This window comes from Mustela putorius, unplaced genomic scaffold (genome assembly GCF_011764305.1).
Source record: "Mustela putorius furo isolate JIRA1106 unplaced genomic scaffold, ASM1176430v1.1 tig00000281_pilon_pilon_pilon, whole genome shotgun sequence".
Lineage (NCBI taxonomy): Eukaryota > Metazoa > Chordata > Mammalia > Carnivora > Mustelidae > Mustela > Mustela putorius.
The window spans coordinates 9342543-9370491 of record NW_025421343.1 but is presented as its reverse complement, the minus strand read 5'-3'; the positions used below and the strand labels follow the sequence as shown (position 1 = coordinate 9370491).

The window sequence follows — 27949 nt, the reverse complement described above, 5'->3', positions numbered from 1 at the left end:
TCGTTAAATTCTTCTCCTGTCTTTCAGAGGAGGGGAAGGTGTTAGAATCTCCATTTAACAGACAGAAAATGGAGAGGGAAAAAAAGAAAAGGGAGGATTCATGGCCTGGAATTCTAACACCAACCAGTCATCCTTGTATCCCAAGGGGATGGTACATGGGAGCTCCTTGGAAACAGGAGAAGTACTGATACCGAGAAGCAAAACCAAGATGTAGTCAGGTTGGGCAGTGTGGTGGGACTAAGTGTGTGTGCTGAAGGACAGCAAGTTATGAGAACTCACTACACGGTTCATGGCTGGTCTGAAATACAATTAATTAGGAGCTATGACAGATAAGCTCATCAATACCCATGGATGACATCACCATACTATTCCACAAAGGGGGCCACCAGGCATATGACAAGAAAGGCTTAGACTTGGGATGGGATGAATGAAGGGAAGACATATGCAAGGATGGGCCACATAGAAAAGTGTATTTATTTTAGAGAAGTAAACAAGTAACTTTTCTCATATTTGTGAACCTGTAAAAAAGGTATACAATTTTTTTTTTCTGCAGGTACTCGTCTTCCTGCAGTCAGTTTTCTGAGGTCTTCAGGCAGAAAGATGCAGGAGAGAGATAAAGCCATCTTTCCCCCCTGAAGTCTGCTGGCAAGATTGGTGTCCCTCTTTGGTCCTAAATCAGCAACACTATTTATGCTTACTGGCCCCTGGCTCATTCTCTGGCTGGTGATATAACTATGACATGTAACACTGAGCTACAGCTTTGAGATTAACAACAACAATATCAAGAAGAATATTAGAAATAGTAATAGCAATGCTGGTGGTGCTGATGACGGTGACAACATTTATAGCACACTGACTACTTGCCAAAAAGTTCTATGAATTTCCATGATGTTCTACACTTATGCCTCACAAAAAACCTATGAAGCCAATACTACTTATCCCCATATTTCAGGTGAGAAACCAGAGGCACGAAGAGATAAAATAGCTTGCCTGAAGTCACACAACCAGTGAGAGATGCTTTGATAATTGAATTCAGGAAGTTCGATGGTATTGCACAGAAATTAAAAGTGCCCACATATCTCCTCACTAGGGAAGTGTGTTTTCAGTTCCAACTTCACATAAAAGAAAATTTTGCCTGTCAAAGAGAGATAAAGTCCACCACCTGCCACACTAGCAGGCAGGGAATGCGGACTTCACAGCACTGTAGCTGTCAGGGAAAACTTAGGATAGAGAAGCAAGATGCTGGAGTAACGTGCAATCATTTCCTTACTTTGTAAAGAAACAAAGAGACATGTCAGAAGTGCTTTTCAAGTCAGGTATGACCAAGGCTTAAAATTTGGGGCACCCGAGTGGCACAGTTGGTTCTGACTCTTGGTTTTGACTCGGGTCCTGATCTCAGGGTTGTGAGATTGAGTCCTGCGCTGGCTGGGCTCTGCACTGTGCACGGAGACAGCTTGAGAGTCTCTTCCCTCTCCCTCTGCACCTCCTGCTTGTGCTCGCATGCTCTCACTCTCAAATAAATAAATAAATGTTTAAAAATGAAAAATAAAATAAATTAAAATCTGATTACACTACTTAGTGGATGTGTAACTTCAGACGAATTACTTGACCTATAATGGTCTTGGTTTCCCTATTCCTGGGGAACCACTATGTATATCGTAGGGTTTGTTACAAAAATTAAATGCAATACTGCATGAAAAACACCAAGCATAAGATCTACCATGTACTCAAAACCCAATAATTGGCTGTTAATTATCATTAGCATCATACTGAAAGGGCGCCAATGGTGTGCCAAATAAGGTGAAGAAAGCTGATAGAGCACAGGTTTCGACTACAACTTCTCATTGACTATTAATTAGAACCCTGAATGAAGAATCAAGAATTCCATCTCTGACAGGGTGGCCTAAGGGATATTTCATGGGCTTGTCAAAATCCTGGGTAAACATAATTTTCAACACACTAAATGAGGCTCTTAGCAGTTTCTAGTTAAGAAAGAAATGTTGGGGCACCTGGGTAGCTCAGTGGGTTAAAGCCTCTGCCTTTAGCTCAGGTCATGATCCCAGAGTCCTGGGATCGAGCCCCGTATCTGGCTCTCTGCTCTGCAGGGAGCCTGCTTCCTCCTCTCTATAGATATAGACATCTAGTTTAGCCCCTCCAGAAAAGAGTATGGAGGTTCCTCAAAAATTGAAAATAGAGCTATCCTATGACACAGCGATTGCACTACTGGGTATTGATAAAAGAGATAAAATAGCTTGCCTGAAGTCAACAACCAGTGAGAGATGATCCAAAGGATACTAACACAGTAATTCAGAAGGGCACAAGCACCGCAATGTTTATAGCAGTAATGTCCTCAATAGCCAAAATATGAAAAGAGCCCAGATGTCCATCAACAGATGAATGGTTAAAGAAGACATAGTATCTATATATACAATAAAACATTATTCAGCCATCAAAAAATTAAATCTTATATGCAACAACATGGATGGAAGTAGAGATTATTATGCTAAGTGAAATAAGTCAGTCAGAGAAAGACAAATATATGATTTCACTCATATGTGGAATTTGGGAAACAAAAGAGATGGACATGGGGAAGCAGGGGAAAATAAAATAAGATGAAATCAGAGAGGGAGATAAACCATAATAGACTCAACCACAAGAAACAAACAGCGTTGCTGGAGGGGAGGTGGTGGGGTGATGGGGTCACTGTGTGATGGGCATTAAGGAGGGCACTGGATGTAATAAGCACTGGATGTAACTAATGAATCACTAAGCTCTACCTTTAAAACTATCAATCAAGCAATCAATCAATCATACTAGGATTCCCCCAACTGTACTGTGATTAAAGACAGGTAAGCAGCCTCATTGTAAAAAGGCAGAACTAGCTAAGTTCATGTCTGCCTGACCTACCATCTGCAAGTTCCAATCTCTAGTTTCTGCCCTAGGGAAAGAGCGCACATGGGCATCTCTAGCTCCTGACTGAGTTCCCTATCTCTTGCTTCTCCTGAACTGGGTCTTTGACCTGCTTGTCCTCTTTCATCTTTTCCTTTTTCTTAAAAAAAAACAAAAAAAAAATTTTTTTTTTTTGAGAGAGAGAATGAGAAGGGGGAGGGGCAGAGGCAGAGGGAGAAGCAGGCCTCCTGTTACATGGAGATCCTTATGAGGGATTTGATCCCAAGACCCTGGGATCATGACCTGAGTCAAAGGCAGATGCTTAACAGTCTGATCCACCCAGGCACCCCCTCTTTCATCTTTTCTGATCCTTAGGCTCAACTTATTTTCTGTTTGATCTTTGACATCCATTTGGCCTCCTTGTTCTGCCTCCATTTCTTAACTAAGCCGACTACTCATCTATCCTATAGTATTTGTCAGACTTTTCTACCCACATAAGCCCTTCTTAAGAGTCACAGATCCTAGTATCTTGGAATTGCATCACAGAAGTCATGGAGACATGGGAACAAAGTGTCATCTATGGTAGAGAGTTGTAGTTTTTTAAAAGTTTTATCACTGAAAGATAAGACTTTTTTTTCAAACATGAGCTTCTGAGAAAAATGAGTTCATCATTAATGCATATTCAGTTCACTATCAACAAAACTGTCTTTCCCATCTGTGTTGACCTTCAATTTCATCTCTTTAACTTCAGATCTTGGAACAAATTAATCTTCCCCTCTCTTCCCTGAAAAATGAAGAACTTCAGAAGAAGAACCAGGTATCTAGCCAGAACAGCAAAAAGAACACCTCATCAAAAAGCAAAAAGCAACTTCTCATATATATATATAATATTTTTTATAAGTCTTAGGATATATAGAAGTTTCAAAATTGTACCCATTCTGCTAATTCTTACACAGGTCACAGATATTTTGGCTCTCTCCTTTCACTTCCAGGAGAGGATTTAATTCTATAAGTATGTAAAATAGGCCTTTCCAGATAAACTTTCTATGGTTGACAGAATGCTAGGGAAAGCATGGGCCACTTCCAAGTAGAAGCATTACTTTCCCCCTAGCTACAAATTCTGGCATGTTTTAGCCACAAATACTTGCCATTCCATCAGTGTAAAACCTGGAGTAAGGATAACAAGAAGGTACAAGGGGCTCCCAAATAACTCTAGAATTCTTGATGGACATGTAGTAGGAAGGAAAATTAGGTCTATGCTATTCTAAGTTACTGACATTGAGGGTTATTTATTACCACAGGATTGCCTAGACTATTCTACCCTACCTACTGAAGTAATTTGAGATCACAAGATAGAATGTGAGATCACAGGATAAAAGGCCCTCCTCTAAGGGATATCAGATATGGTTTTACAGAAATTAGGTCACAAATTCACCAAAGTGTCCTTTTTGTTGCTCAGAGTAGACACCTAACTCCTCTTTTGAAGTTCTATTTTCCATTCCTTATCTCTCATCAACAGTAAGGAGCTAAGTCTTCAATGGCATATAATAAAACGTTTAAGGAAAAATCTTAGGGACAAAAAGAAGTACTAACTTTTGGTTTCTATCAATATGTGAGCAGTCTTATGACCAAATATTCATGTAGGCATCTTATAAGGAATGTCAATCAACCCATGATGGTTATGAATTCAGTTTTGATGTAAACAACTCTTAATTCATTAAATCTAAGATCTACATAAAAAGTTGGAAAGTCCCTGTCCTAAAAAGGCAATGAGAAAATGAAATTTATCCCTGGGATGCAAGGGAGGTCAACATATGTGAACCAATAAATGTGATACACGGGCGCCTGGGGGGCTCAGCTGGTTAAGCGACGGCCTTCGGCTCAGGTCATGATCCCAGAGTCCCGGGATCCAGTCCCGTTTCATCCTCCTAGCTCCATGGGGAGTCTGCTTCTCCCTCTGACTTTCTCCCCTCTCATGCTACTCTCTCTCAAATAAATAAATAAAACCTTTAAAAAAAAAGTGATACATATTAACAGAATGAAGGATAAAATCATATGATTTTATTGCTTTCAATAAAAGGAAAAAGAAGCATTTTATAAATCCTTTCATGATAAAAAACATTCTACAAATTATGTATAAAAGGAATGTACCTCATCATAGTAAAGGCCATATTTGACAAACCCACTGCTAACATGATACTCAATGGCAAAAAGTTGAAAGGCTTTCCTCTAAGATCAGGAGCAAGACAAGGCTGCCTACTTGTACCGCTTCTATTCAACATAGTACTGGACATCCTAACTATAGCAATTAGCCAAGAATAAGAAATAAAAGGCATACAGATTTCAAAGGAAGAAGTAAAATTATCTGTCTGCAGATGGTATGATCTTACATAGAGAAAACCCTAAAGACTTCATACACACACAAAACTGTTAGAACTACTAAATGAATTCAGTAAAGCTGAAGAATACAAAATCAACCCACAAAAACCAGTTACATTTCTATATACACTATCAGTGAGCTAACAGAAAATGAAATCAAGAAAGCAGTCTCAATTACAAGAGCATCAAAAACAATAAAGTACAAAGGAGTAAGTTTAACCAAGGAGATGAAAAACTTATACACTAAAAACTATAAAACATTAATTAAAAAAAAAACTGAAGACAAATAAATAGAAAGATATGCTGTGTTCATGGGCTGAAAGAGTTAATATTGTGAAGATGGCCATACTACCCAAAGGACGCTACAGATTCAAAACAATTCCTGTCAAAATTCCAGCGGCATTTTTCACATAAAAATGTCCTAAAACTTGAACTACAAAAGACCCCCAAAAGCCAAAGCAATCTTGAGATAGAAGAAAAATGGAGGTATCATACTTCCTGATTTCAAACCACATTGCAAAGCTACAGGAATCAAAACAGTATGGTATTAGCATAAAACAGACACATGGACCAGTGGAACAGAACAGAAAGCCCAGAAATAAACATCAATCCATGCATATAGCATCAACTAATTTTTTTACAAAGGTGCCAAAAACACACAATGGGAAAAGATAGTCTCTTCAAAAAATGGTGTTGGGAAAACTAGATATCCACATACAAAACAATGAAACTTGGACCCTTATCTTACAAAAGTCACAAAAACTAAGTTGAAGTGGATTAAAATCTTCATTGTGAGACCTGAAACCCTCCCAGAAGAAAACATAAGGAAAAAGCTCCTTGACTTCGGTCTTGGCAATGATTCCTTGCATAAGACACCAAATGTGCAGACAACAAAGGCTAAAATAAACAAGTGGAACTACATTAAGCTGAAAAGCTTTTCCACTGCAAATGAAACAGTCAGTAACTTGAAAAGGCAACCTATAGAATGGGAGAAAACATTTGTAATCACCTACCTGATAAGAGGTTAACACTCAAAATATATAAAGGATCCAAAATATATAAAGGAGATATATATATGTATATATATCTCCTTTAATATATTAAAAATATATATATATCTCCTTTAATATATAAATATATATCCAAAATACATTTTGGATATATATTTGGATAAATATATCCAAAATATATAAAGGAACTCATATATAGAAGAAAACAAATAATCAAATAATATTTTAAATGAGTTAAGGACCTGAATAAATATTTTTCCAAAGAAGATATAAAAATGATCAACAGGTAAATGAAAAGGTGCTTAACATCACTCATCACCAGGGAAATGCAAATCAAATCCACAATGAGATATAATTCCCCACCTGTTAGAATGGCTAATACCAAAAAGGCAAGAGGTAAGTGCTGGAAAGGATGTGGAGAAAAGGAAACACTTGTACTTGCTAGTGTGAGTGTCAACTGATTTAGCCACTATGGAAAACAGTATGGAGCTTTCCCCAAAAGTTAAAAATATGACTAACATATGACCTAGTAAGCCCACTCTGGGTATATATCTAAGAGAAATGAAATCAGTATCTTGATGACATAGCTGCACCTCAATGTTCATTGCATCATTATTCACAATAGCCAAGACATGGAAACAACCTAAGTTGTCCTTTGATGAATGAATTAAGAAAATGTATGTATTTATAAGTGAATATATATATTATACATATATATATAATATATATTATATATACATATATAATATATATAAAATATACATAGAAAATGCATATATGTTCTTCAGCCATAAAAAGAGAAGGGAATTCTCCCATTTGCAATAACATGCATAAAACTGGAAGACATTATACTAGGAGAAAAAAGCCAATCAGGGAAAGACAAAAACTACATGGTATCACTTACATGTGGAATCAAAAAAGACCAATTTCATAGAAACAGAAAATAGAATGGTGATTGCCAGCGACTGGGGGGAGGGGAAGATATGGCACAAAGGTTTAGATACAGGATAAGTTTTGAGGATCTAATGTACAACATGATGACTATACTTAATAATATAGTATTGTATACTTGAAAGTTGCTGATATTTTAGGCGTTCTCACAGAAAACAAAAATTTAACTACGTGAGGTGATGGATGTGTTCATTATGTTGACTTTGGTAATCATTCCACAATGGGTATGTATATCCATCGCATTGTACATTTTAATATATTCAATCCTATTTGTTAATTATTCCTCAAAAAAGTTGGACCAAAAAGAAAAAGACATTGCCATTTCCTGTGTACCAGGACTCTGGGAAAAGAGGATTGGCTTTGCCCTAGCTCTGCTATGGCAGAGCTATGTTGCCATGTTTTAGAAGTGCCAATGCCCGTTGTTCTTTTTAATCGCTCTATGATTGTTGAATCTTCTAAGAAAATATATGCAGGCTGTTTGGGTAATTATAATATGATTATAATCATATATAATGTCCAAATTAAAGGAAGGCATAGTGGATACCTTACTAAACCCCAAACCCACTCTTTTCCAGACTTTGCTCAATGGTCATTTTCTCACCTTAGCCTCTTCTGACAACTCAAATGAAAATTGCACCCCCCACCCCTAATCTCCATTACTGCTATACATCTGCTCCTTCCATAGCACTTGCACCTTCTAATTAGTAAATAAGTCGCATATTTATTTGGTCTATCATTTATTATCTCTCTTCCATAGTTAGAATTAAGTTCCCCAAGGGTGGAGATTTCTGTTTCGTGCACGGACACAACTCACATGTTCAAAACAGTATCTGGCACTTAGTAGGTGCTCAGTTAATACTGGCTGCATGGAAATGGAATTAGTATGGTTAGAAATTTGACTATATAATCATGTCTGTTATCAACTAACAGTATGGCATCTCTTGGGAAAGCAATTAGCCTTATCTACCTCACTGGACTGTTCCAAGAATCAAATGCATATTGATGAAAGTGTCTTTAAAAAATATAAAAATATTAAATATTAAAATGCCATACAAACACTAGATATTATTGTCAAGCACAGCTGCACACAATGCTTCATTTATTCCAATAATTTCCACCTCTTTTTGCAAATATCTTAACATTAAAATGCATTGGTAGAAAGAAAGATAAATTGATGATGAATTTTTCCTGACTGCCTTCGTTGCTAAGGTAAATCACTAGTTATATTAAGACACCCTGGCTGCAGTTGATGCAGCTGGCAACAGGCCCTACATAGTCAAGGAATTATTCAGACTTGGAAGAGTCTAGCTCATAATTGCATGATATATACAATATCATTATTGTCCTCATTTCCCACCCCTACTGTGTTCACTCAAATACTTCTCAGTGAATATTTTATTATTAAAAACAGGAAGGGATTTAAAAAATATATATACCTCAAGCAGCCGTGGCAACAGGCTGGATCAAAGAATGTCCAGTTGCTCAGGCTAGAAGTGATAATACTAGATGGAGAACAGGAAGCAGTGGTCAGCGTAGTACTCATCCTTCAACCCTCTGTGAGCCCTTTCAGCTAACAGAGTCTTGTGTAGGAAATCTTTCAGATTGCAAGTTGAGTACCTTAACGTGGGTAAGAAGTGTGTGATGGCAGGGTGTGGGGCTGGGTTGGGGGAACACACCGTGGCTTCATGGGTTAGTAGTGATGAATCCTGAGAGGAAAAAATACAGGTGTCTGTGAGTAAATTACAGAAGAGTGAAGACCTCAAAGGAGTCTCTTTCCAACACATAAGAAATGGACAGTATGAAGAAGACCAAGGTCATCATGACTGACCACAGGAGCCCGAATTGGACTTAAGTATTGGAGGAACTTTTTAAGGCAGTCACGCTTGCTCTATGCAATACACTTGGAAAGGCTAATAACTTTTTTTTAATGTGTAAAAATTATCTGCCAGGAAAAAAAAAAAAAAGAATTAGTGATAACTGAGAGCACTAGAAAATTCACCCCTGAGGTATGCAATTACTGGCTTAAACAACAAGTAAAAACTGAAGCATAAATCCTTCAAAACAGATACGAAGGTAAATATTTCTGCCCTTTTTATCATAAGGAAAAGCCAAATGGTATCTTTTATGGACTGAGTTATGTCCTCCAAGTTCATATGTTGAAGCCTTAACCTTTAGTACCTCAGACTGTGGCTATATTTGGGAATAGGGGGCTGTTAAAGAAATGATTAAGTTACTGGTAGAGTGACCCCTAAACCAAGCCCTAAACCTCTTGGACCTTCAGCCCCCAGCACTGGGAGAAAATAAATTTCTGTTGTTTCAACCACTCAAAATGTGGTATTTTATTTTGGCAGCCCTAAAAATTGAATACACTGCCCATACCTTAGGATTGTCCATTTGTTATCTATTTGATGATAACAAATAGATTTGGAATATATGCCAAGAAAAAAATTGCCAAATAAATAAATAGATTTGGTAAATATGCACTGACTTATTACTAATTATGCACCTTCTGGGTTGCCTTTGACAGAGTAATATGCAGGCAAATAGTTTTTAGGAAGTCTAATGCCATGACATTTGAAAATTTAACCATATTTTAGCCTTAAAAAGAATCAGGTTGATTTAAAGTAGCCATCCAAAACATTACTTTCAGTGTTGTCATCCCCTTTGGTTGTTTTCTGTAACCAAGTATTTGCCTGAGCAAATGGCAGGAGTGAAGGCTCAGAGATAGCAAGTTTGTCATGTGTCAGAGCACTGAGGAAAGCTACTAATCGCATGGGAGTTTGTGGAGTTCTTCCCCCCGTTTTAAGAAAGTAAGAGAAAGACAACAAAGGCAGATTGAGACCAGGCCCATCTGGGGAATTTCAACCAAAATTTAACTGTCAAAGAACAAGCATTCATTGAGCATGTGTGTGATGTCTTGCTCCATAGTCTTATTTAATAATTGGTCCTGAAGCTTACTGGTGACATGGAAGAGGGTGGCCCTTGTCATCTCCCATATTCTTCTCTGTGTGCATCTCTCCAAGCATGTTTTATCTACCTACCTTCTTCTCTAATACCTTTACCTGTCCTTTTTCATCAGAGCTTTAGCTTCAGCCAGCTGCCTCAGTGCCAAGAAATCAGTGAGAGAATCCTAATGAGGTATTTCTATTGAACAACACTTAAGTGTCCCCTTTTGAAAGTCGTTTCAGGCTATTAAGACATTCTTTAGGTGGTGAGATTTTTAGGAAACATTAAAGATCATAGGGAAATTGTCTGGGACAAGTTTTCACCAACCTACTTATGGGGACAGAAATTAGTGAGAGTTTTGAGTAACAGCAATTTCAGATGTAATTATAATTAAGAAACAGAACTTCAACCTATTTCTTCTGTCATCTGGTCACTTTATTCAGATAAAATAATGTGTATTACAAACTCACCAATGTAGGTAAGGAGCACTAAATGTATACAATTAAATTTATGATATACATACTTATTTTCCTTCAAGATTACAGAGACGTGATCTTGACTAGGGACTCTTTTGTCCGGAAATCTATGGTGATTTCTGTAGCAATTTTGGTTGTCACAACCAGAGGACAAGGTACTACTGGCATCTGGTGGGCAGAGTCCAGGGATGCTGCTGAACATCCTACAATGCACAGGAAAGCTTCTCGCAACAAAGATTTATGAGCATAAACGGCCATTAGGAAAGAAGTCGAGAAACCCTACTGTAATTACGTTTTCTTCATTAACCACCTCGATCTTCATAATCTCTATGCATGTATAAAATTTCACTCAGAGGAGATCAGCTCTTCTAAAGTCATGATCACCCACACGTTGTTCCAGAATGTTACGCAATCCCAAGTATACCACTGTAACAGCTACTAAGGCACTAAGTTTCTGCAAAATCGTAAATTTTTTTGAACAAAGAGTTGAGTCCTTTGAAAGCTTTTGTGGAAGATAACTTAATAAGTTATTGTGGCTAGGAAACGACAAGCAACTTTGTGAAAATGAAAACCTCACTTAACTGACTTCCTCCTTGGAGGAAAACTTGTAATGGAAATAGTCACTTCACAGTGAAGTTCTCCAAGACAGGCTGAAGAAATATAAGTTTCAATACTCTCCTTGTGGATTTATACTTGGACTTTTCAGGGCAAGAAAATCACTTGTACAAATGTCATTGGTACTTTTTGACCGTGAGAAACTATTCAGAATTCTGCAGTAGCCATTTATTGATGGTATTTGAGCAAAAGCTCTTCCTCCAAAACTCAAGTGAAGCAACTGGGACAAAGGCTGAATTGTTTTCATTTTGAGAAAAGCAATTGTTACTCTCAAAATTCCAGGCAAAAATCAAACAAAGAGAATTCAGTGGATATTAGATTCCTCCCTCCCTCAAGGGAAAAAAAAAAAAAATCAGGGGAGGTAATGGGCAACAATACAACCAGTATTTGTAGAAATACAAGGCACTAAAACCTACAGATATATTTAATGCCCATTTAAAGGGTTTCTGGTGATAGGAGGACCATGGGGATAAATAACAGAGGTCAAACAGAGTGTAGAAGTCAATGAGAGGGCGAAATGGTCCTCAAGGCAAAATTCAAGGGCTAAGAATTAGCAAGATTCCAATTCATGAAACTGAGTTGTGTCAGGTAGAGCAGTTAGTGGAGGAAACCAGATTCCCTGCTTTCCTGCCCATTAAATCTTCCTCTCCCCAATTTCCTCTAATACGAAGCCTCCAGTCTTCCTTCTTCTGCCCTGAGCTTCTGACCTTGCCATGGCAGTCTGAACCACACTTCTTGCACGGTTCCTAACTGTATTTCCAGCTTCCTCTGCAACAATGTGACCTGTCCTCAATCCCTGACTACCCCTTCAGTGAGGATCTGGCTAGATCTTTGTCAACTCTATACCTTGCCTGGGTGGGGATGAACCCGAACTTCTTCCCCAGATGGATATGTTAGACCTTTGGGGACAAAGACCTGCCTGGAGTCATGTTTTTAGAATGGGCACGTGAGAAATACATTAGTTTGAATGTAAATTGCAATTTTTTTGTTTTTTTTAAGCTCCATGTAACAGATACTTGAAGGTGCCTACTTGAAAAGACTTGACTTTTTGAGCTACTTGATTATGGGATCAAAACAGCCTCCTTAGCTGGGTGTTGCAGTGGAATAGGTCAAATCACTGCCTATTTTTAGCTTATAAAACTACTGATCCATAGGAAATTCTGCTGCCCCACTGCCGTTAACAACCTCCAAGCTTCTGTCTCCACATGGAAACTGTCATAACATTTTATAAAAAGTCTGCAACACTATTTTTCATACAGGCAGTCTGAAGTGCATTTTTGCCCATACGTTACAGGCTTCAACGTCAAAGCATCTTGTGTTTTGAAATTAAGTTACAAACCAACCTTTTTAGAAAATTTAAAATAAGAAAACAAAAAATAAGAAAAACTATGTGGGTGGGTGAGGAAAGCCAGTGGGACTGATGCCTTGGATCCTTCCACATAAACCTGGTAAAGGAGTCATTCACTCAGGACATTCTAGAGATTTCGAAAAATATGTTTGTGTTTTCAGGCTTCCAAGAAAACATTTAGGAAAGATAAATGATGGGCTCTTATTGTTTTAGCATAGAAAAGAGCAACTTGTCAGTCTAAGTAAGAAACTATATTTTGGTGGCAACTGGTATCATATGAAAACATTGACTCAATTCCCAGGTACCTTGGATATGTGAAATTCACACGCTGTGGCAACTCTAGAATGTCTGAATAGGAGGGCAGCAATCTGGTTGGAAACGGCAGTGGGCAAATTTCTGGAAGGTGCATTTGTATAACAAGCAGTTTTTACTTTGGTTTTGTATTAAAGGTCAATTAAACCATTTTCCCCCCTAAAGATGTCCATACTGTATCTTACATATGATTGAAAAAAATATGTGTTCTTTAGATCAAGGAATGCATGTCTATGTCTAATATACATACCCACACATTCATATATGATGGAGTGGCTTTGAGGGGCAGAGAATACTTTTTAGAGATTGGAGTGGGACATGCTATAGAATGCCATACCACCTGCTGTTCCTTGGGACCATTCATGACTATTGACTTTCACCAGCAGGCACTATAAGCCTGCAGGAAAGGGGGGAAAAAAGATGCAAGATTTTAATCCATATAAATAAATGATCTCATAAGCAATTTGGCTAATATGCAGATTTTTCTCTGTGGCAGGCATTGACCTCTATCCTTTCTTTGGTTCTCACCTACATAATCACCAAGTTGATTAACAGCCATTCATACCTATCTTGCAGATACTGGGTCAGTCACAGTCACAGATGAAAGCCATGGGAGTATGATAAGTACTGACGGAATCCATATATTTGGTTACTTGATGCCCCAAGGTAGCTTAGCCAACTATATCCCAGGCTTCAATTTTATGTTTACTTGAGTCAAGAGGGCATTAATGAACTATTGCAGTGACATGTTCTTCTCATAGTCCCCAAATTCCAGTTTCAATCACAAACCTATTCTAGAACAGGACAATTATTTGAGCCTTTCCTTTTCCTAGAATCTGAAATCACGAAAGGTCCCTAGAATACAGAATGTCAGAGATGGACAGGACCTAAGTGGTGAGGTACCTGATGCAAACTATTGGGGTCAGAGGATTACAGTGATTTGATCATTCTCACAACTGGAGGGTAGATCTTTACACCATCAGAGAAATTCCAGTCATCAGATGCAAAGCACCCAGTGTTGATTTTTAAGGTAAGGGTTGAAAGTACATATATGCTGAGCCTCAGGCTGGCCACAGGGCTCTGTAAAGTTAAACTCCATAGCCTTCTAAGCTAATGGAGTAGCATTATCTGAAAACATTTTAGCTCAAAAGAGCAATGCCCCAACATACCATTCCTCTCAAACTATAGCTCCAGGTTGATCAGGGGGCTTTGTGATCTAAAAAGCCCTTAGCGCTAACAAAGACTGAACGCATGTGCGTCAAAACTGTTTTTTTCCTGGGCAATTAAAAACTTCTTCATATTAAAAAACACACACATCATTTTCAGTGGGGCTCAATTTTTCATTTTTTGCACTGATGGCTCTGATCTTAATAATGTAAGGTTATACTACACAGCAAAGACTCTGAATTAGCTGGACTAAATATACATCCCTTTAAACAGTTGCAGAAAACACAACTAAGGAGAAAATACACACATACGCACACATAGAGAGAGAGAGAACAGTTACTCCTTACATGGATGATGAAACAATAAAACTCATTATTTAGTAGGACAAAAGACCAAATATCTCTTACCCATCTGCAACAGTGACACTGAACGTCACCTTCCAAAGTCTGATCTGGCAGCACCACAATCACAGCCCAGACCCTGGGTTCTTCCGAATCTTCTTAATATACAATACTACTACTTTCTCTCAACTTTGGAGAGTAGACTAAAAGAATATTAATATAGTGCTAGGTTAAGATATTATTATGGTGAGGACGAACTGTTAATAAATGTAAAAGGCTAATGACTATAACTATAAATATATATACATGAATAGAAAAGGAGAGAGGGGTATCAGGAGGCAATTCTTTGTCACTCACTTGTCAGCTGGTGATTTGGATGACTTCGGTCAGGCTGCTTTTAGTTTCCTTGGGCCTCATTTCCTCTAATCGGCAAAACTATGATATTGATGATTAAAGCACCTACGTGTAAAGAGGACTAAGAGACTACAATAATATCTAGCATAGAGAAGCTAAGTGTTGATTATCTTTCCTCTTCTTAGGTATGGGCAATATAGTTAACTGGCCTCCCTTTTCTGGACATTTCTTCTAAGTGCACTTGCCTCATCTTTTGGATGAGTCATGGTAGGACAAGTTTTTACCCAGATGCCAGGAAATGAAGATTTTGTGGAAATTAACAATTCATCTTACATCTAAAAAATAACTTGACTTCAAAATATGGCCTTGCACTTTGCATATCGACTATGTTATAAAGATTGAAATGTAACCCGGAAGTGTTTACATTATGTGGGTAGTTAACTCAAGGAACGCAGGAGACCTCTGACATGAAATATTTAAAATCTTTAGAATCTGCGATTTGCAAGCAACCTTGAAAGTCCATGGCAATTAATAATTAAAGTGGGCATAAATGATGCAGGCTCTGGAGATGAAGATCCACGAAGCTAGTAAGTAAGCTTAACTTATGCCCAATACCAGTACCAAAAAGCAGCTTAGATTATCTGCCAGTTTAGATTATCTGGGTGTATGGGAATTCACTTGCAATAATATGTGTTACCTCCAGGGATGGGTACAGTCCAATATGGCTCCTCTCTGAAATGAGACTGGAGAGATATGGAACCTGTAGAGAAGTAGTTAACTTTTCCAAGCAATTACTTTGGGGCCAGGTACTGTACTTAATACTTACAAGGACAGGATTCTATTCTTTATGTACACCTTGGACAAGAGCTTGGGGACAGTGTTGCCCAGGAGTTGACAGCATGGCCTCTGGAATCTAGGATACCTGGACTGGTACATGAATTCTGCCTCTAGCTGTATGACATTGGGCAAGTTATTAAGCTTCTTGAAACCTCAGTTTTTTTTCATCTGTAAAATGGAGTGGAAAAATAATAGCTACTTCATTAGGTTGTCAAAAGCATTAAATAAGGTAATGAGTGCTTACAAAGAACCCTAGCCCTATATTTAAATAATTATTTTTTTAAAAGATTTCACTATTTGTGAGAGAGAGAGAACACAATCAGGGAGAGTGGCAGGCAGAGAAGCAGGCTCCCCGCTGATCAAGAAATCCCATGCAGGACTCAATCCCAGGACCCTGGGATCATGATCTGGGCTGAAAGCAGATTCTTAATCGACTGAATCAACCAGGCATCCCTAAATAATTATTAAGAGTTTTAGGTGAGTTTTGGTAATGTTTATTGTGTGCTATAAGAGAAAATGCATAATATGGCAGATTTTAGGAATCAGGAAATTCAAAGAGGGATGGAGTTGAACTATACACTTCTTCAAAGGCAGAAAAAAAATCTGTAAGTTTAACATGTGCTTAAACTGAACAAAACAGCTCTTTATAAAATATTATAATTTTCAGATTTGTTATGGCTCAATTAGTTGAGAAATTCCACAAATTCAGTTCAAATGTACTAATTGGATTGGGGAGGGCAGCACTGAGAAAAAAGATGATAATATTCAGTTTGTACTTTTAAAAAAAAATGCATGGAGATCCAGTTCCATCAATGTAGTTTCTGATGCAGCTTTTCTTGATTTTCTTTTTGGTTCACAGTTTGAATCAAGATTCTATAATTTGAAACGTTCTACTGTTTTATTTAAACCCAAGATATTTGTGTAGGGTTTTCAGGAACACCCCATCAAGAAGCTCTAGGCAGAGCCAATCAAGAACCAGTCTGACAATGTAGGCTATGTTTTTTAAGAGTTCCAGGTGATTTTACTGATGCTTCATGTCCAAAGGTCATCCAGACACCTGTCTGTCTCACAGTTTAACATCCAACACATGGGCTCAACCCTGGAACTATAACCCAAACCTAAGCACTTCTGCCTATACCTCCACTGCCTCTCCTCTAGTCAGAGCACCAATCCCTTGCTGGATGATTGGATCCTTTTATCTATTCTTCCTTTTGCTTTTGTCACTCTCCTGTACATTTCCCAGAGAGCAGCACAGTAATTCTCAAAATGGAAGTCAGATCATGTCATCCTTTGTTCAAAGCCTTCAATAGATTAAAATATCTGAGCAAAATACAGTCTTTACACCCAGCCCTCAATCTCATCTCTGAAATGTCTCCTCTCCCTCTGAGCTGCAAGCACACTGGTCTCTTTGTTCTTGATCAAACATGCAAGTACACTGCTGCCTTGGGGGTCTTGGCTCTTTCCGTTCCCACAATCTGGAATGTTCTTCCACTTCCTTCAGGTCCCTGCTTAGTACTCATCTTAGGAGACAATCCTCTTTGCCCACACATGCCCTCCTTCATCTCTTCTTTATCTCCCTGCTCTGTTCTATTTTGATCTTCAGCACTTAGTTCCCCCTTACTTATTGTACATACTTGTTCTCTGTCCTTGCCGAAAGAACACATGCCCCATGAGAGCAGGAAGTTTACCTGGCTTTGTTGGTTATATTGCCAGCAACTGTCAGCACCCGGTTGTGTGTGTTTTGTTGCTGAATGAGTTTTTCTGAATGAAGTGGAAACACTAATTGAGAAAAGCTATTTACTCAAGGCTGAAACAGAAGCAGTTTGTGCTTTACTGGTGATCTTATTAGCGATTCTGAATATTGGAATTTGTCCCTTATTTCAAACCTTCCACTTGCTACAGATACAAGTCTTGCTCTGCGTGGGGGGCTGCCATCCGCTGTAACTAAGAGGACGAAGCAGAGACTTGAGATCCCCTTGTCTAACTCACTACTGTTACGGCCTTGATCATGTGCTTTATTGCGCCAGAACCAGCTCTCTCTCCCACAACCTCAGTAACCCAGGATCAGGACAATCGCGTGCTCGTGAGGTGGTGGGCAGGAAAGAAATGACAGCAGAGATAGGGGCCCTACCTCAGGAGCATCGTGACCGAGTTTGTTCAACTTCTCCCACGCCAGCAAACAGCAAGCTTTCTACTTGGTAGAAATAGGTGATCTCCACATTAGTCCTTCTTAAATTTGAAATTCCTCCTTTGTAGTAAGTTAGGGAATTAAATAAGCACAATGCCCCTTTAGTAACCCCAGAGGCACCTGTTTGGGGACCTACAGCCAGGCTATTAAAATATATTACCTCAGGAGTCAAAAAGTTGGCAGTATCCCTGGAAGCATTTATTATTTTACTATTCTTTAGGCAACATCTGTTTATTGAATACCTGCTAGCTGTTCAGCCACATGCTGCAGTGTAGTTAGGAATCAATTAGACATGGCCTCTTTCTAAAGGAATTGCTAATCTAGCAGGAGAAATATCAGACAGTCATAGAGCCGGATGTGTGCAAATCAAAAAATAAATAACGTTCCACAAAAGCAAGACGCACAGGGAACTGATCCCATTTAGGGACGTGATCTTCAAGCTGAAAGCTGAATGGAAAGGAAGTGGTAGAAGGGGGAGTCTGTCAGGAAAGAGACAGCATAAGCATAGGCCTAGGTGGGGAAGGAGCTTGGCCCACCTGACAAGTGGAGGATGGCTTGTGTCAGGCTGATATGTTGTGGAAAGTGGAAGAAGACAGGAAGACTAGCCTGGAGACTGAAGAAGAGGCTAGATCATGCAAACCTTGCATAGTTCTTTAACAGGTTGGTCTTTTGCCTGAGAACAATAGGAAGTATCTGAATGGTCTTGGGCAGGGACACTACATGATTGATTTCCCTTTTAGAAGTTCCCCCTGGCTGCTGCTGTGTGTAAAAGGGACTGAAGGAGTGCCAGGCAGATGAAGGAAAACTGCCAGCCAGGAGGATACTAAGGTCCATCAGACAATAGCATGTGTAGCTTGTATCCATACTCTTTTGGTGCATATCATAGAGATGTAGGAGGAGAAAGAAGAGAGGCGCATTGACTGTGTAGGAAACCAATGGAAAGGGTAAAATCAGTTTGGAGGTTCTGAGAACAGCTGTATTGATTCTGCATCTCATTTTATAGATTAGTTTTTATTTCCTTTGCAGCAATGATTATTTTGCCCTCATTTTCACCCCTACCCAGGACACATTACTTTGGTCCTAAGTTGCCACAGCTTGCATTCCATTCCTCCAAAGCCTTGGAAAGAAGGTACAACAGGGGTCCTCTGATCAGTTCCACACACCCTGAGAGTCAGCTCTGCCTTGAAGCCTTTTGCTAAATGGCAGAGGGGATGAGTTAGCTGGCTTTTGGAGATTAGGGAAAATAGCCACATTAAAAAAAAAAATCATTTCTTCTGGTGATACTTCCTATAGTGGCTGATACTATAGACCACAAAGCATCATAGCACCTGTTATGTTTTCTTAACCAACAAACCCTGGTGTAAATTCACCTAGTCTTTATTAAGTATTACCAACATTGTGGGGAAGAAAACCATATAATTTTACTTGTTAAGGCAATCACAAAAAGCCAAATTAACTTTTTTTCTGATTCATATTTTGCTAATATTTTATTTGCCTAAAACTGTCCTTTTGAGAGATTTTCTAAGGATTACAATATTGTGTCATAGGTTGTGACACCATCCAGTCACTGCATCACACCAATCTCTATGAATAGCAAATACAAATTGTTGGAAATTGGCCCACAAATATGAAAAAAAAAAAAAACCATACAATTTGATAGAAAATTGAATATACTAGCATGAAACTCAATAACAAAAAAAATTGAAAAGCTAAAACTATCACCATTGATTCATAGATTATTTTATGTATTCACTCATTCTTCATTCAAAATGATCTGATATATAACTCTTACATAATTTTCATTAATGGCAACTCAGAGTTCTATCAGAAGTTCTTAAAGAGGCATCCAGTGTGCCCGGGGAGAATCATGAGGGGGTGTTTGGCAGAAGAAGGCTCTAAGTGAAGGAAATGCAGGAAGTGGATGAGGCACCAAGATCACCCACAAACTTATCTAAACTAGCTCTCTCTGGGATTTCTAGGTCTAGCCCCAAAGGAGTAGCCAAGAAGAGACCCACACTCCTGCTAAGTATAATGAAAAATGCAGACTAAAAATCATTTCCTTGAAAGTACAGAACAGCTGCCAAGGGGCTCAAAACCTAGACTAGCTCAAAAAGAGATGCTCACTCAGGGGAGCCCACCTTTGTGCACTTCACTTTCTTCCCAGCAATTTGTTAATTCTTAGTGTTAGAAGAGAAACTGAGACACCAGATGGAAGGTAGCTGCTGAGAAGAGAATTATTTAGAGTTTCCAACAACCTCATATATGTCTGAAGAGGCAAAAACTAGTGTTTGGGACAGCCAAGGAAGCAAAGGTCTCATGGAGAAGGGGGGTGGTTCAAGGACTGGCACTTGATCACAGGTTTTTTTTTTTTTTTTCTATTAAGTTACACATACCAACAGCCAAATTAGGGGCACCTGGGTGGCTCAGCTGCTTAAGCATCTGACTCCTGATTTTTGGCTCAGGTCATGATCTCAGGGTTGTGAGATCCAGCCCTGTGTTGGCTCTGAGCTGGACGTGGAGAAGGCTTAAGATCCTCATTCTCGCTCACCGCCCCTCCCCCACTCTCTGCCCCTACCCACCCCATTCCCCAGGTGGGCAGGAAGAAGCAAATTAAAAGAATCCAAAAAGCCAACTAAATTTTCAACCATATCACGATGGTGGGAAAACAAAAACTGGAGAAACTGCTTCATAAATAAAGTGAGATACTTAGTAACACATCTGGTCCTCCTGCACCCCTAAAAGATTATTCCATAGGACTAGGGTAAAAGAAAGGAAGACTACACCTGTCAAAGTGTATAACCTAGCCTCAAATCATTGCAGTCTTTGGATTGAAATGGTCTATATCTCTGCGCCCTTTAATTTTTTTAATTTTTATTTAAATTCCAGTTAGTTAGCATACAGTGTAATATTAGTTTCAGGTGTATAATTTAGTGATTCAATACTTCCATATGACACCTGATGCTCATCACATCTGATGCCCTTTAGAGAACGGTGAATCCTTTCTGGAAAGAGAAAATACTATCCAGACTCTATAGTCTGAATGTTGGTGTCTGTCCTCCACAATTCATATGATGGAATCCTAATATCCAATATGATGTACTAGGAGATGGAGCCATGGAGACTCCAAGGTCATAAGGATGGTGAATGAATGGAATTAATGTTCTTAGAAAAGAGACTCCACAGAGATCCCTTACACCTTCCATTATGTAAGGACACAGTGAGAAGGCGCTAGCTATCAACCAGGAAGAGGGCCTTCACCAGAATGCACCCGTTTTGTTGCCTTGATCTTGGGCCTCCCAGCCTCCAGAACTGTGAGAAATAAATTTCTGTTTATAAACCACCCAGTCTGTGGTATTTTCTTTTCTTTTTTTTTTTTTAAGATTTTATTTATTAATTTGACAGAGAGAAATCACAAGTAGACAGAGAGGCAGCCAGAGAGAGAGAGAGAGGGAAGCAGGCTCCCTGCTGAGCAGAGAGCCCGATTCGGGACTCGATCCCAGGACCCTGAGATCGTGACCTGAGCTGAAGGCAGCGGCTTAACCCACTGAGCCACCCAGGCGCCCCTGTGGTATTTTCTTATAGCAGCCCAAACATACTACAACATGGACCCTTTATACTTTTCCATACAAATGTTGGCCATTTAATAAAAAAATAGCTGACATAATTAAAAAATCCATAACCAAGATAAAAATAAAGTAATAAAAACAGACACCATGATAAAATCTGTCTCTATTTTGGAAACCTCACAGAGCTCCATAATAGCTTACTTAAACAAATTCAAATTCAATTAAATGAAACATGGCACATTCCAGTTATCCATCAAACATCAGGGGTGAGTCATAACGAAGATTTTTACTCCATTTTGAATGTTTGATGGCTGACAGCTTTTAAGCCCCAGCTCTCTCCTTTCCATCTTGCCCCACAACTGCACAAGCAGTAAGAAATCCAACCTTTTTTTTTTTTGATGCCAGTAGGGAAGTTTGAACCATTCACACCCAGCTCCCACACAGAGGTCTCAACCCCAATCCACCTCCCTAACATGATAAAAACCAAAACCACTTTTTCTTCTTTGTGCTGAAACTACTATGGACTAGCGTGGGTGCCTGCTCTGCTAGTCCTCAAAAGTCCCTTTTTGTGATGAATAAACCTGTTCATACCCTATTCCTAGGTGTGCTGCATCATCAGTCTTAAAATACAAGCCATTTTTTGTGTGTGGCTGGGGAAGAGATAACCTCTCTGGGGCAACCACAAAACAGAAACAAAATTGACCCCAAAATTAAAGTTCTTTGACTTGGACTTTAAAAATAACTATGATTAACATATCTCTTTAAAACAGGGGACCACATAATGAATGTACTAGAGAACTGAAATCAATGAAAAAAGTTAACTAGAAATTTAAAAATAATTGAATACAATAAATCAGTTTCAAGCATATTGGACACAGATGGAAGCAGGATGAGTAAGCTGAAAACTAGGTCAATAGAAAATAACCGGATAAAAGCATAGCTTAGGGAAAAATTAAGCCTTAAATGCATATATTACTAAAATAAAGGCTAAAAATCAATGATGTAATTATTTATTTTCCAAAAGTTAGAAAAACAGTAAGATATACCAGAAGAAAGAAGAAAAAATATGAAGATAACAGCATAAACAGATAAATAGAAAACAAAGAAAATCTACAAAGCTTAAACTTGCATTATAGAAAATATTATTAAATTGATAAACCTCTTGCAAAACTAAGCAAGAAAAAAAGAGAGAAGGTACCAATTATCACTATAAGGAATAAAAAAATTTGTTAAATAATGATGCAGATACAAATTATTTTTAAAAGGAGAATATTATGGATAATTTTATATCAAACAATTAGAAAATTAAATAAAAATAACAAATTCCTAGACTATAACTTATTAAAGCTGACCTGAAAAGAAATGGAAAATCTAAATGGTCTTATGTTTAGTAAAAATAATTGAATCTGCAACTTGAAAACCTTTCTTCAAATAAACACCTATGCTTAGATTGCTGTGTCAGTGAATTCCTCCAAATGTTAAAAAGAAATAATAATAAGTAATGGCAATCTAACTCATTCATGTCTAAAAAGTAAAAATAATTTTCTACTCATTTTTTGAGGGAAAGCATAATTTAGATATCAACACTTCTGAAGGAGATTAAAGGAGACAAAAAATATGTAATTGTCTCAAAATGTGCAGAAAACTTGTTTGAAACAATTTTATAATCTTAGTGAATGAATAAGAGAGAATTAAATTAAGCAAATAAAAATATCTGTATAAAGTCTACAACAACAATAGAATGAATGGTAACATCAAAATGTTCTCATGGAGTTCTAGAAGTAACAAAAATACTAATTTCCACAATATTATACTTTGGTCCTTGTTAGTGTAATAATGAGAAGGAAAAAAAACAAGGTAAAAGAATTGGAAAAGAAGAACTACAATGATTATAATTCACAGACAGGTCAATTGTATATACAGAACATCCAAAAGGAAACTGTCAAACTTCTGGAATTAGTAGATGAATTATCAAGGTCAATGGATATAAAATCAATATATTTACCAAATTTTTCACATTATAGACATAAACACCAAGGCCCAGAAAGATGTCCATTTCTATACAAGTACTTTCAAAATGAGAAAACTAGTGATTCTCAGTCTAGTGCTCCAGCATTTTTTAACAGGTATGCATCAGCAATCTAGCACTTGTTTGAAGGACATAAGCTATAGAAATGTTTTTTATTCCAGTCATCTCCAGTCAAACAGAGGCTAATCCCACATCTCAGTCCCTTCATCTCCTAGGCATCAAGACCTTCCAAAATGCTGCTGGCTGTAGTAACCACCTAGGGGTAATGTAGGGAATAACTGAAGGAAGCAATGATTTTCTGAAACACGGAGTTCTGACTGACCTGAGCTGCTGCTTCTGCCACAAGTTCAGGATCAAGTGAATCCTATAGATGGGATGAGGGGATGTAGTAAATGGGTCCAAAGTCTATCACAGGAGAAGGGAGAATGAGGAGACATGAGGGCTACTTTGGGCTCACATTTACACAGGCCATCAAGTTTGAACCACAAGCATTAACTCAAATGAGGCTATATATAGGATTACAGAGTAACACAAACAAGACTGGAAGTAGAATATGGTTATCACACAACTTTAAACACATGTCCCTTTTTCTGTCCACCATGCCTGTAACACACCATTAATTAATGTTTTCTATAAATTCTGCAATTATCTTGTAAACACTGAAGTTACAAAAATGCAATGATCTATCTCAATGTAAATACTACTATTTTTTATATATGAATATTTAAAACTTTTGTAGCATTCATTCAACATTATTTCTTTTCGTCTTCCTCCTCCCCTTCCCACTCTACCCCTCCCCTTTTTATACCTTCTCTTTCTTAAAACAAGGAAGTAGCCAAGGCTTCCAAGGTCAGTCTTGGGAAGACTAGATTCCTCAATTGCCAAGTGAACAGGGACATGTAGGTGGAATGTGAGGAATGACGGAGTGCTTGCCTCGTAGGCAAGAGCAAGAGACTGCCTTGGTGCCATTAAGTAGGTCTATTTTTAGCTTCAGACTGGTGTTGCCTCAAGACACTAGGGTTATGTAGGGAAGCTCAAGAATTTCATTATTGTGGCCTAGGGTTTTGCACACTCAACTTGATGACTGCTGTCATGGGTAACAATGGCTCAGTTTGTGTCCTAGAGGACCAGGGGCTCCCTCTGGGCTTGCCAGAGGACTTCTGGCTGGCCTGGTGTATTCAGTCCCAGGGGAAACAGCAGTGCTGGAGTAACCAAAGAGCAAGCCAAGTCTGTGCTTAGGCCTTGATTACATCGGAACACAACCTTATCACTTACTCCAAGAAAAACGGAAAGGATTTTACATTTGATATATTTATTCAGTGTTTAATTTTGCCATCTGAAGAAAACAAGAAATAATTTATTTTATTCTTAGCTTGCATTTAAGTTGCCTGTCATTTTGAGTAATTTCATTTTATCCTAAATTAAAGTGGAGATATACCAGAGTTTTGTTGTTGTTTTTAAGTGCTCAGAGCCTGGTCCTAATAACTATTCCCTAAATTTGCCAGGATCTTTTCCCCTTCTAAACTCTTCCTCTGGCACAGACATACTTCCTATTTAACATTAAGTTTCTATTAAGTCCCACATCACTAAATCCAACCTTTGCCAAGTTGTTGGTTTTCAGCTCCTAGATATAAGCAGTTTGATTATCATTTCACTTTTATTTTGTTTGTCTTAAATAGTATTTTTTTTAGTATTACATAGCATAATTATGCATTTATAAAACCACTCCCACAGGATTCTCTAATGCACAGAATATATTTAGGACTCTGAACTTGGACTCATCCTACTGCCTCAAGATCCTTCATCAGAAATCCCAGTATCTCTTTGGAGATGCTTTTTTCATAAACACATAATGTGATCAGGTAATCTAGGTTCAGGGCATGGAGGGGAATAAGGAAGAAGAAAAGGGTATAGTGTTGAAACCTCCATTTGGCAATTTTAATTCTATTCCTCAAATGAAAGCTGGCATTCAGCACTCTGGAGCATCCCTTCTATTCCTCCTCTCTCAGCCTCTACCTATTGTTCAGGAAAATTAGGAGATATGTTCCAGAACATGTTTATAGAATTGTGAGATAGAGAAAGGAGAGAATACTGATAAGCTGCCTCTTCTGCAAGGGATAGAATAAGCATCAGAAGGTAAAAGAAAGATAGGTTCCAAGACTATTTCTTGAGGAAAACCACAGAAGGGTTATCTACCGAAATTCCAAGAGCCATATATGGGGATTAAACCCAACAATATATTCTACTCTTTAGGCTTCTCCTTACTCACCTCCACCAGCTTGTTGGCATGCTCACGGAAAACCTGGGCATATTCCTTCACTTCCTTCTCATTCCCACTCTTTGCAGCCTCAATGAGAACTAGCAAAGGGACATTGGTTTCCAAGAAAGAATCAGATATGTGATCCATCACTGCTTTCCGAAGCTGCAGTAAAAACAAAAACAAACACACACAATTAAGGGATAGAAGAATGGTATATTTATGACTCTATTACTCATTTATCAACATGGATTAAATTACTGCCTGAGAATAAAAAATTTTTCTAAACCATGCCCAGTTCTCATTATCCATGGAAATAACATTTCAACTCTTTTTAATTTTCCCAGTGCATATCATATCAAAGGAAAACAAAGAGAGATGACATAGATGCTTCTGAATTAACTGTATTATATGTCAATTTGAAAGTTACATATATGGTCTGTAGCTTCATACATTATAGGCCTGGCCCTTTCCTATCAAAAGTCTATTTTCCTTCTTCATTGGCTTAAATGTCTCCCTTCAGAAAGTTTTGAATCATGATACAGCTCAAAGACACAGGACTCATTTCAAGGCTCTTTAGAAAAAAGAAAAATCTAGGCATCAATCAGCAAGTGTAGAGAACTTTAGATGAAGAGATGAGCCTTGAAGTCCCTCCTAAAACTCACCTTTTTGCAGTAGCCTGCCCTTTCTGCATCCATTGTTTGAATCTGATTTGGTAGGAACATGAAACCTCTTATAATCTCAAAGTGCTATGATGATATAGTTGCAATGCTCCAGAAAGAAGTACTTAGACTTATTCTTCAAGGTAAGTAAAAACAAATGTACCCAAATATCTAATAATGCATAATTGGCATCATTTCCACATTGTTAAAATGGGAAGCAGGGCAGCTACGTGGGGAAAAGAAAAAAGAAACCATACTTGGAAAATCACCTCAGGGCTGCTTTGCTCATTATTGTCAGGATGTATAACACAGAGAAAACACCCAAATAAATGCGAGAAGATGGTAAATAATGTGCATGTTTTCCAAATAAGTATACCTATTCAGGAGTATGCAGGCAAATCTTTTGTAGGCTGATACATACATATTTATTGTTGGTCAAAAGAAGGAAGACTTTGAGCAAATCTCAGTTCCTTTTTGTGTTAATTACCATAAAATATGTATGTGTGTATATATAACTTAGCTTGGTTTACCTCTGAATTGGGCTTGATATTTCACTACATAAAATATATAAAGCCTATGCGAAGTTAACATTAGTCAGCTACTTATTTGGCAGCGTGTGTTAAACTACAGCTCAGGAATAATGTGAGCTATTGGTGAGCTCATATATTCCACACACAATGTACCAGACACTCAAGTAAGATCTTTATATATAATATCATTTAATCCCCCAAACAACACCATAAAATAGGCACTATTCTTATACTAGTTTTTCAAATGAAGAAAATGGGACTGAGAAGTGTTAAATAACTTGTCTGCAATCATAGGGTAGTAAGTGGCAGAGCCCCCATAAGAAGGTCTCAAGGGGACAGTGCAGTAAACACTTGAAACTGATCTGCCATGGCTGTCTTCCAGGACAGAGTCCCACATGAAGGAGAAACCATTGGGAGTATAATCAAAATTAAACTTGACAGGGACAATAGAGATAAAAGAAAAAGAAGGCCCAGACGAAGTGGGGGAGAGGAGCAGAGAGCCAGGCTATCTCACCAATCAAGCCACCATATTTCTTAACATCACGCAAAAATAATAGAAGTGAGAGCTCTGTGAAGCTAGAATAGCTAAGTGCTTCAAGTCTCTTTCTAAACTTTCAAGGAGACTGGTTTCACATAAAAATGAGCAACTTAAAAAAAAATACCAACTTAAAATACCAACATAAAATTATATGAGTAAAAACTCATATAAAATTATTACAAGAAAAATGAGAATAAAAAAATAGGATACATGAGACACACATCCTAACACACACTGAAAGTATGCCAAAAACATTTACCTATAAAGATTCAAACTGTAAACTATCTCAAATAAATTCAAATATACTAAAAAAAGATATAAAACATGAAAAAAGATATAAATTAGAAAAAGAAAAGATTATAGAATGAGTCATAAAATTTTTTTAAAGATTTTATTTATTCATATGAAATTGAGAGGGAATGAGGAAGCATGAACAAGGGATAGGAAGGGCAGAGGGAGAGAGAAGCAGAGTCCCCACTGAGCAGGAACTCTGACCTGGGGTTGGATTCCAGGACACCAAGATCATGACCTGAGCTGAAGTCAGACGCTTAACT

General features: G+C 38.0%; 1 protein-coding gene across 6 annotated transcripts in view; it reads right to left on the bottom strand.

Moving 5' to 3' along the window:
- CTNNA2 (catenin alpha 2) overlaps positions 1-27949 on the bottom strand; it is a 1140635-nt gene that overhangs the window by 235087 nt on the left and 877599 nt on the right. For all 6 annotated transcript variants that reach the window (XR_006606450.1, XM_045079083.1, XM_004742297.3 and 3 more), the window contains exon 9: positions 25678-25830. Coding sequence is in view for 5 of the 6 variants with exons in the window: in XM_045079083.1 (XP_044935018.1) it covers positions 25678-25830 (153 nt within the window). In the remaining variant the exon portion in view is untranslated. The remainder of the gene's footprint in view (positions 1-25677; positions 25831-27949) is intronic.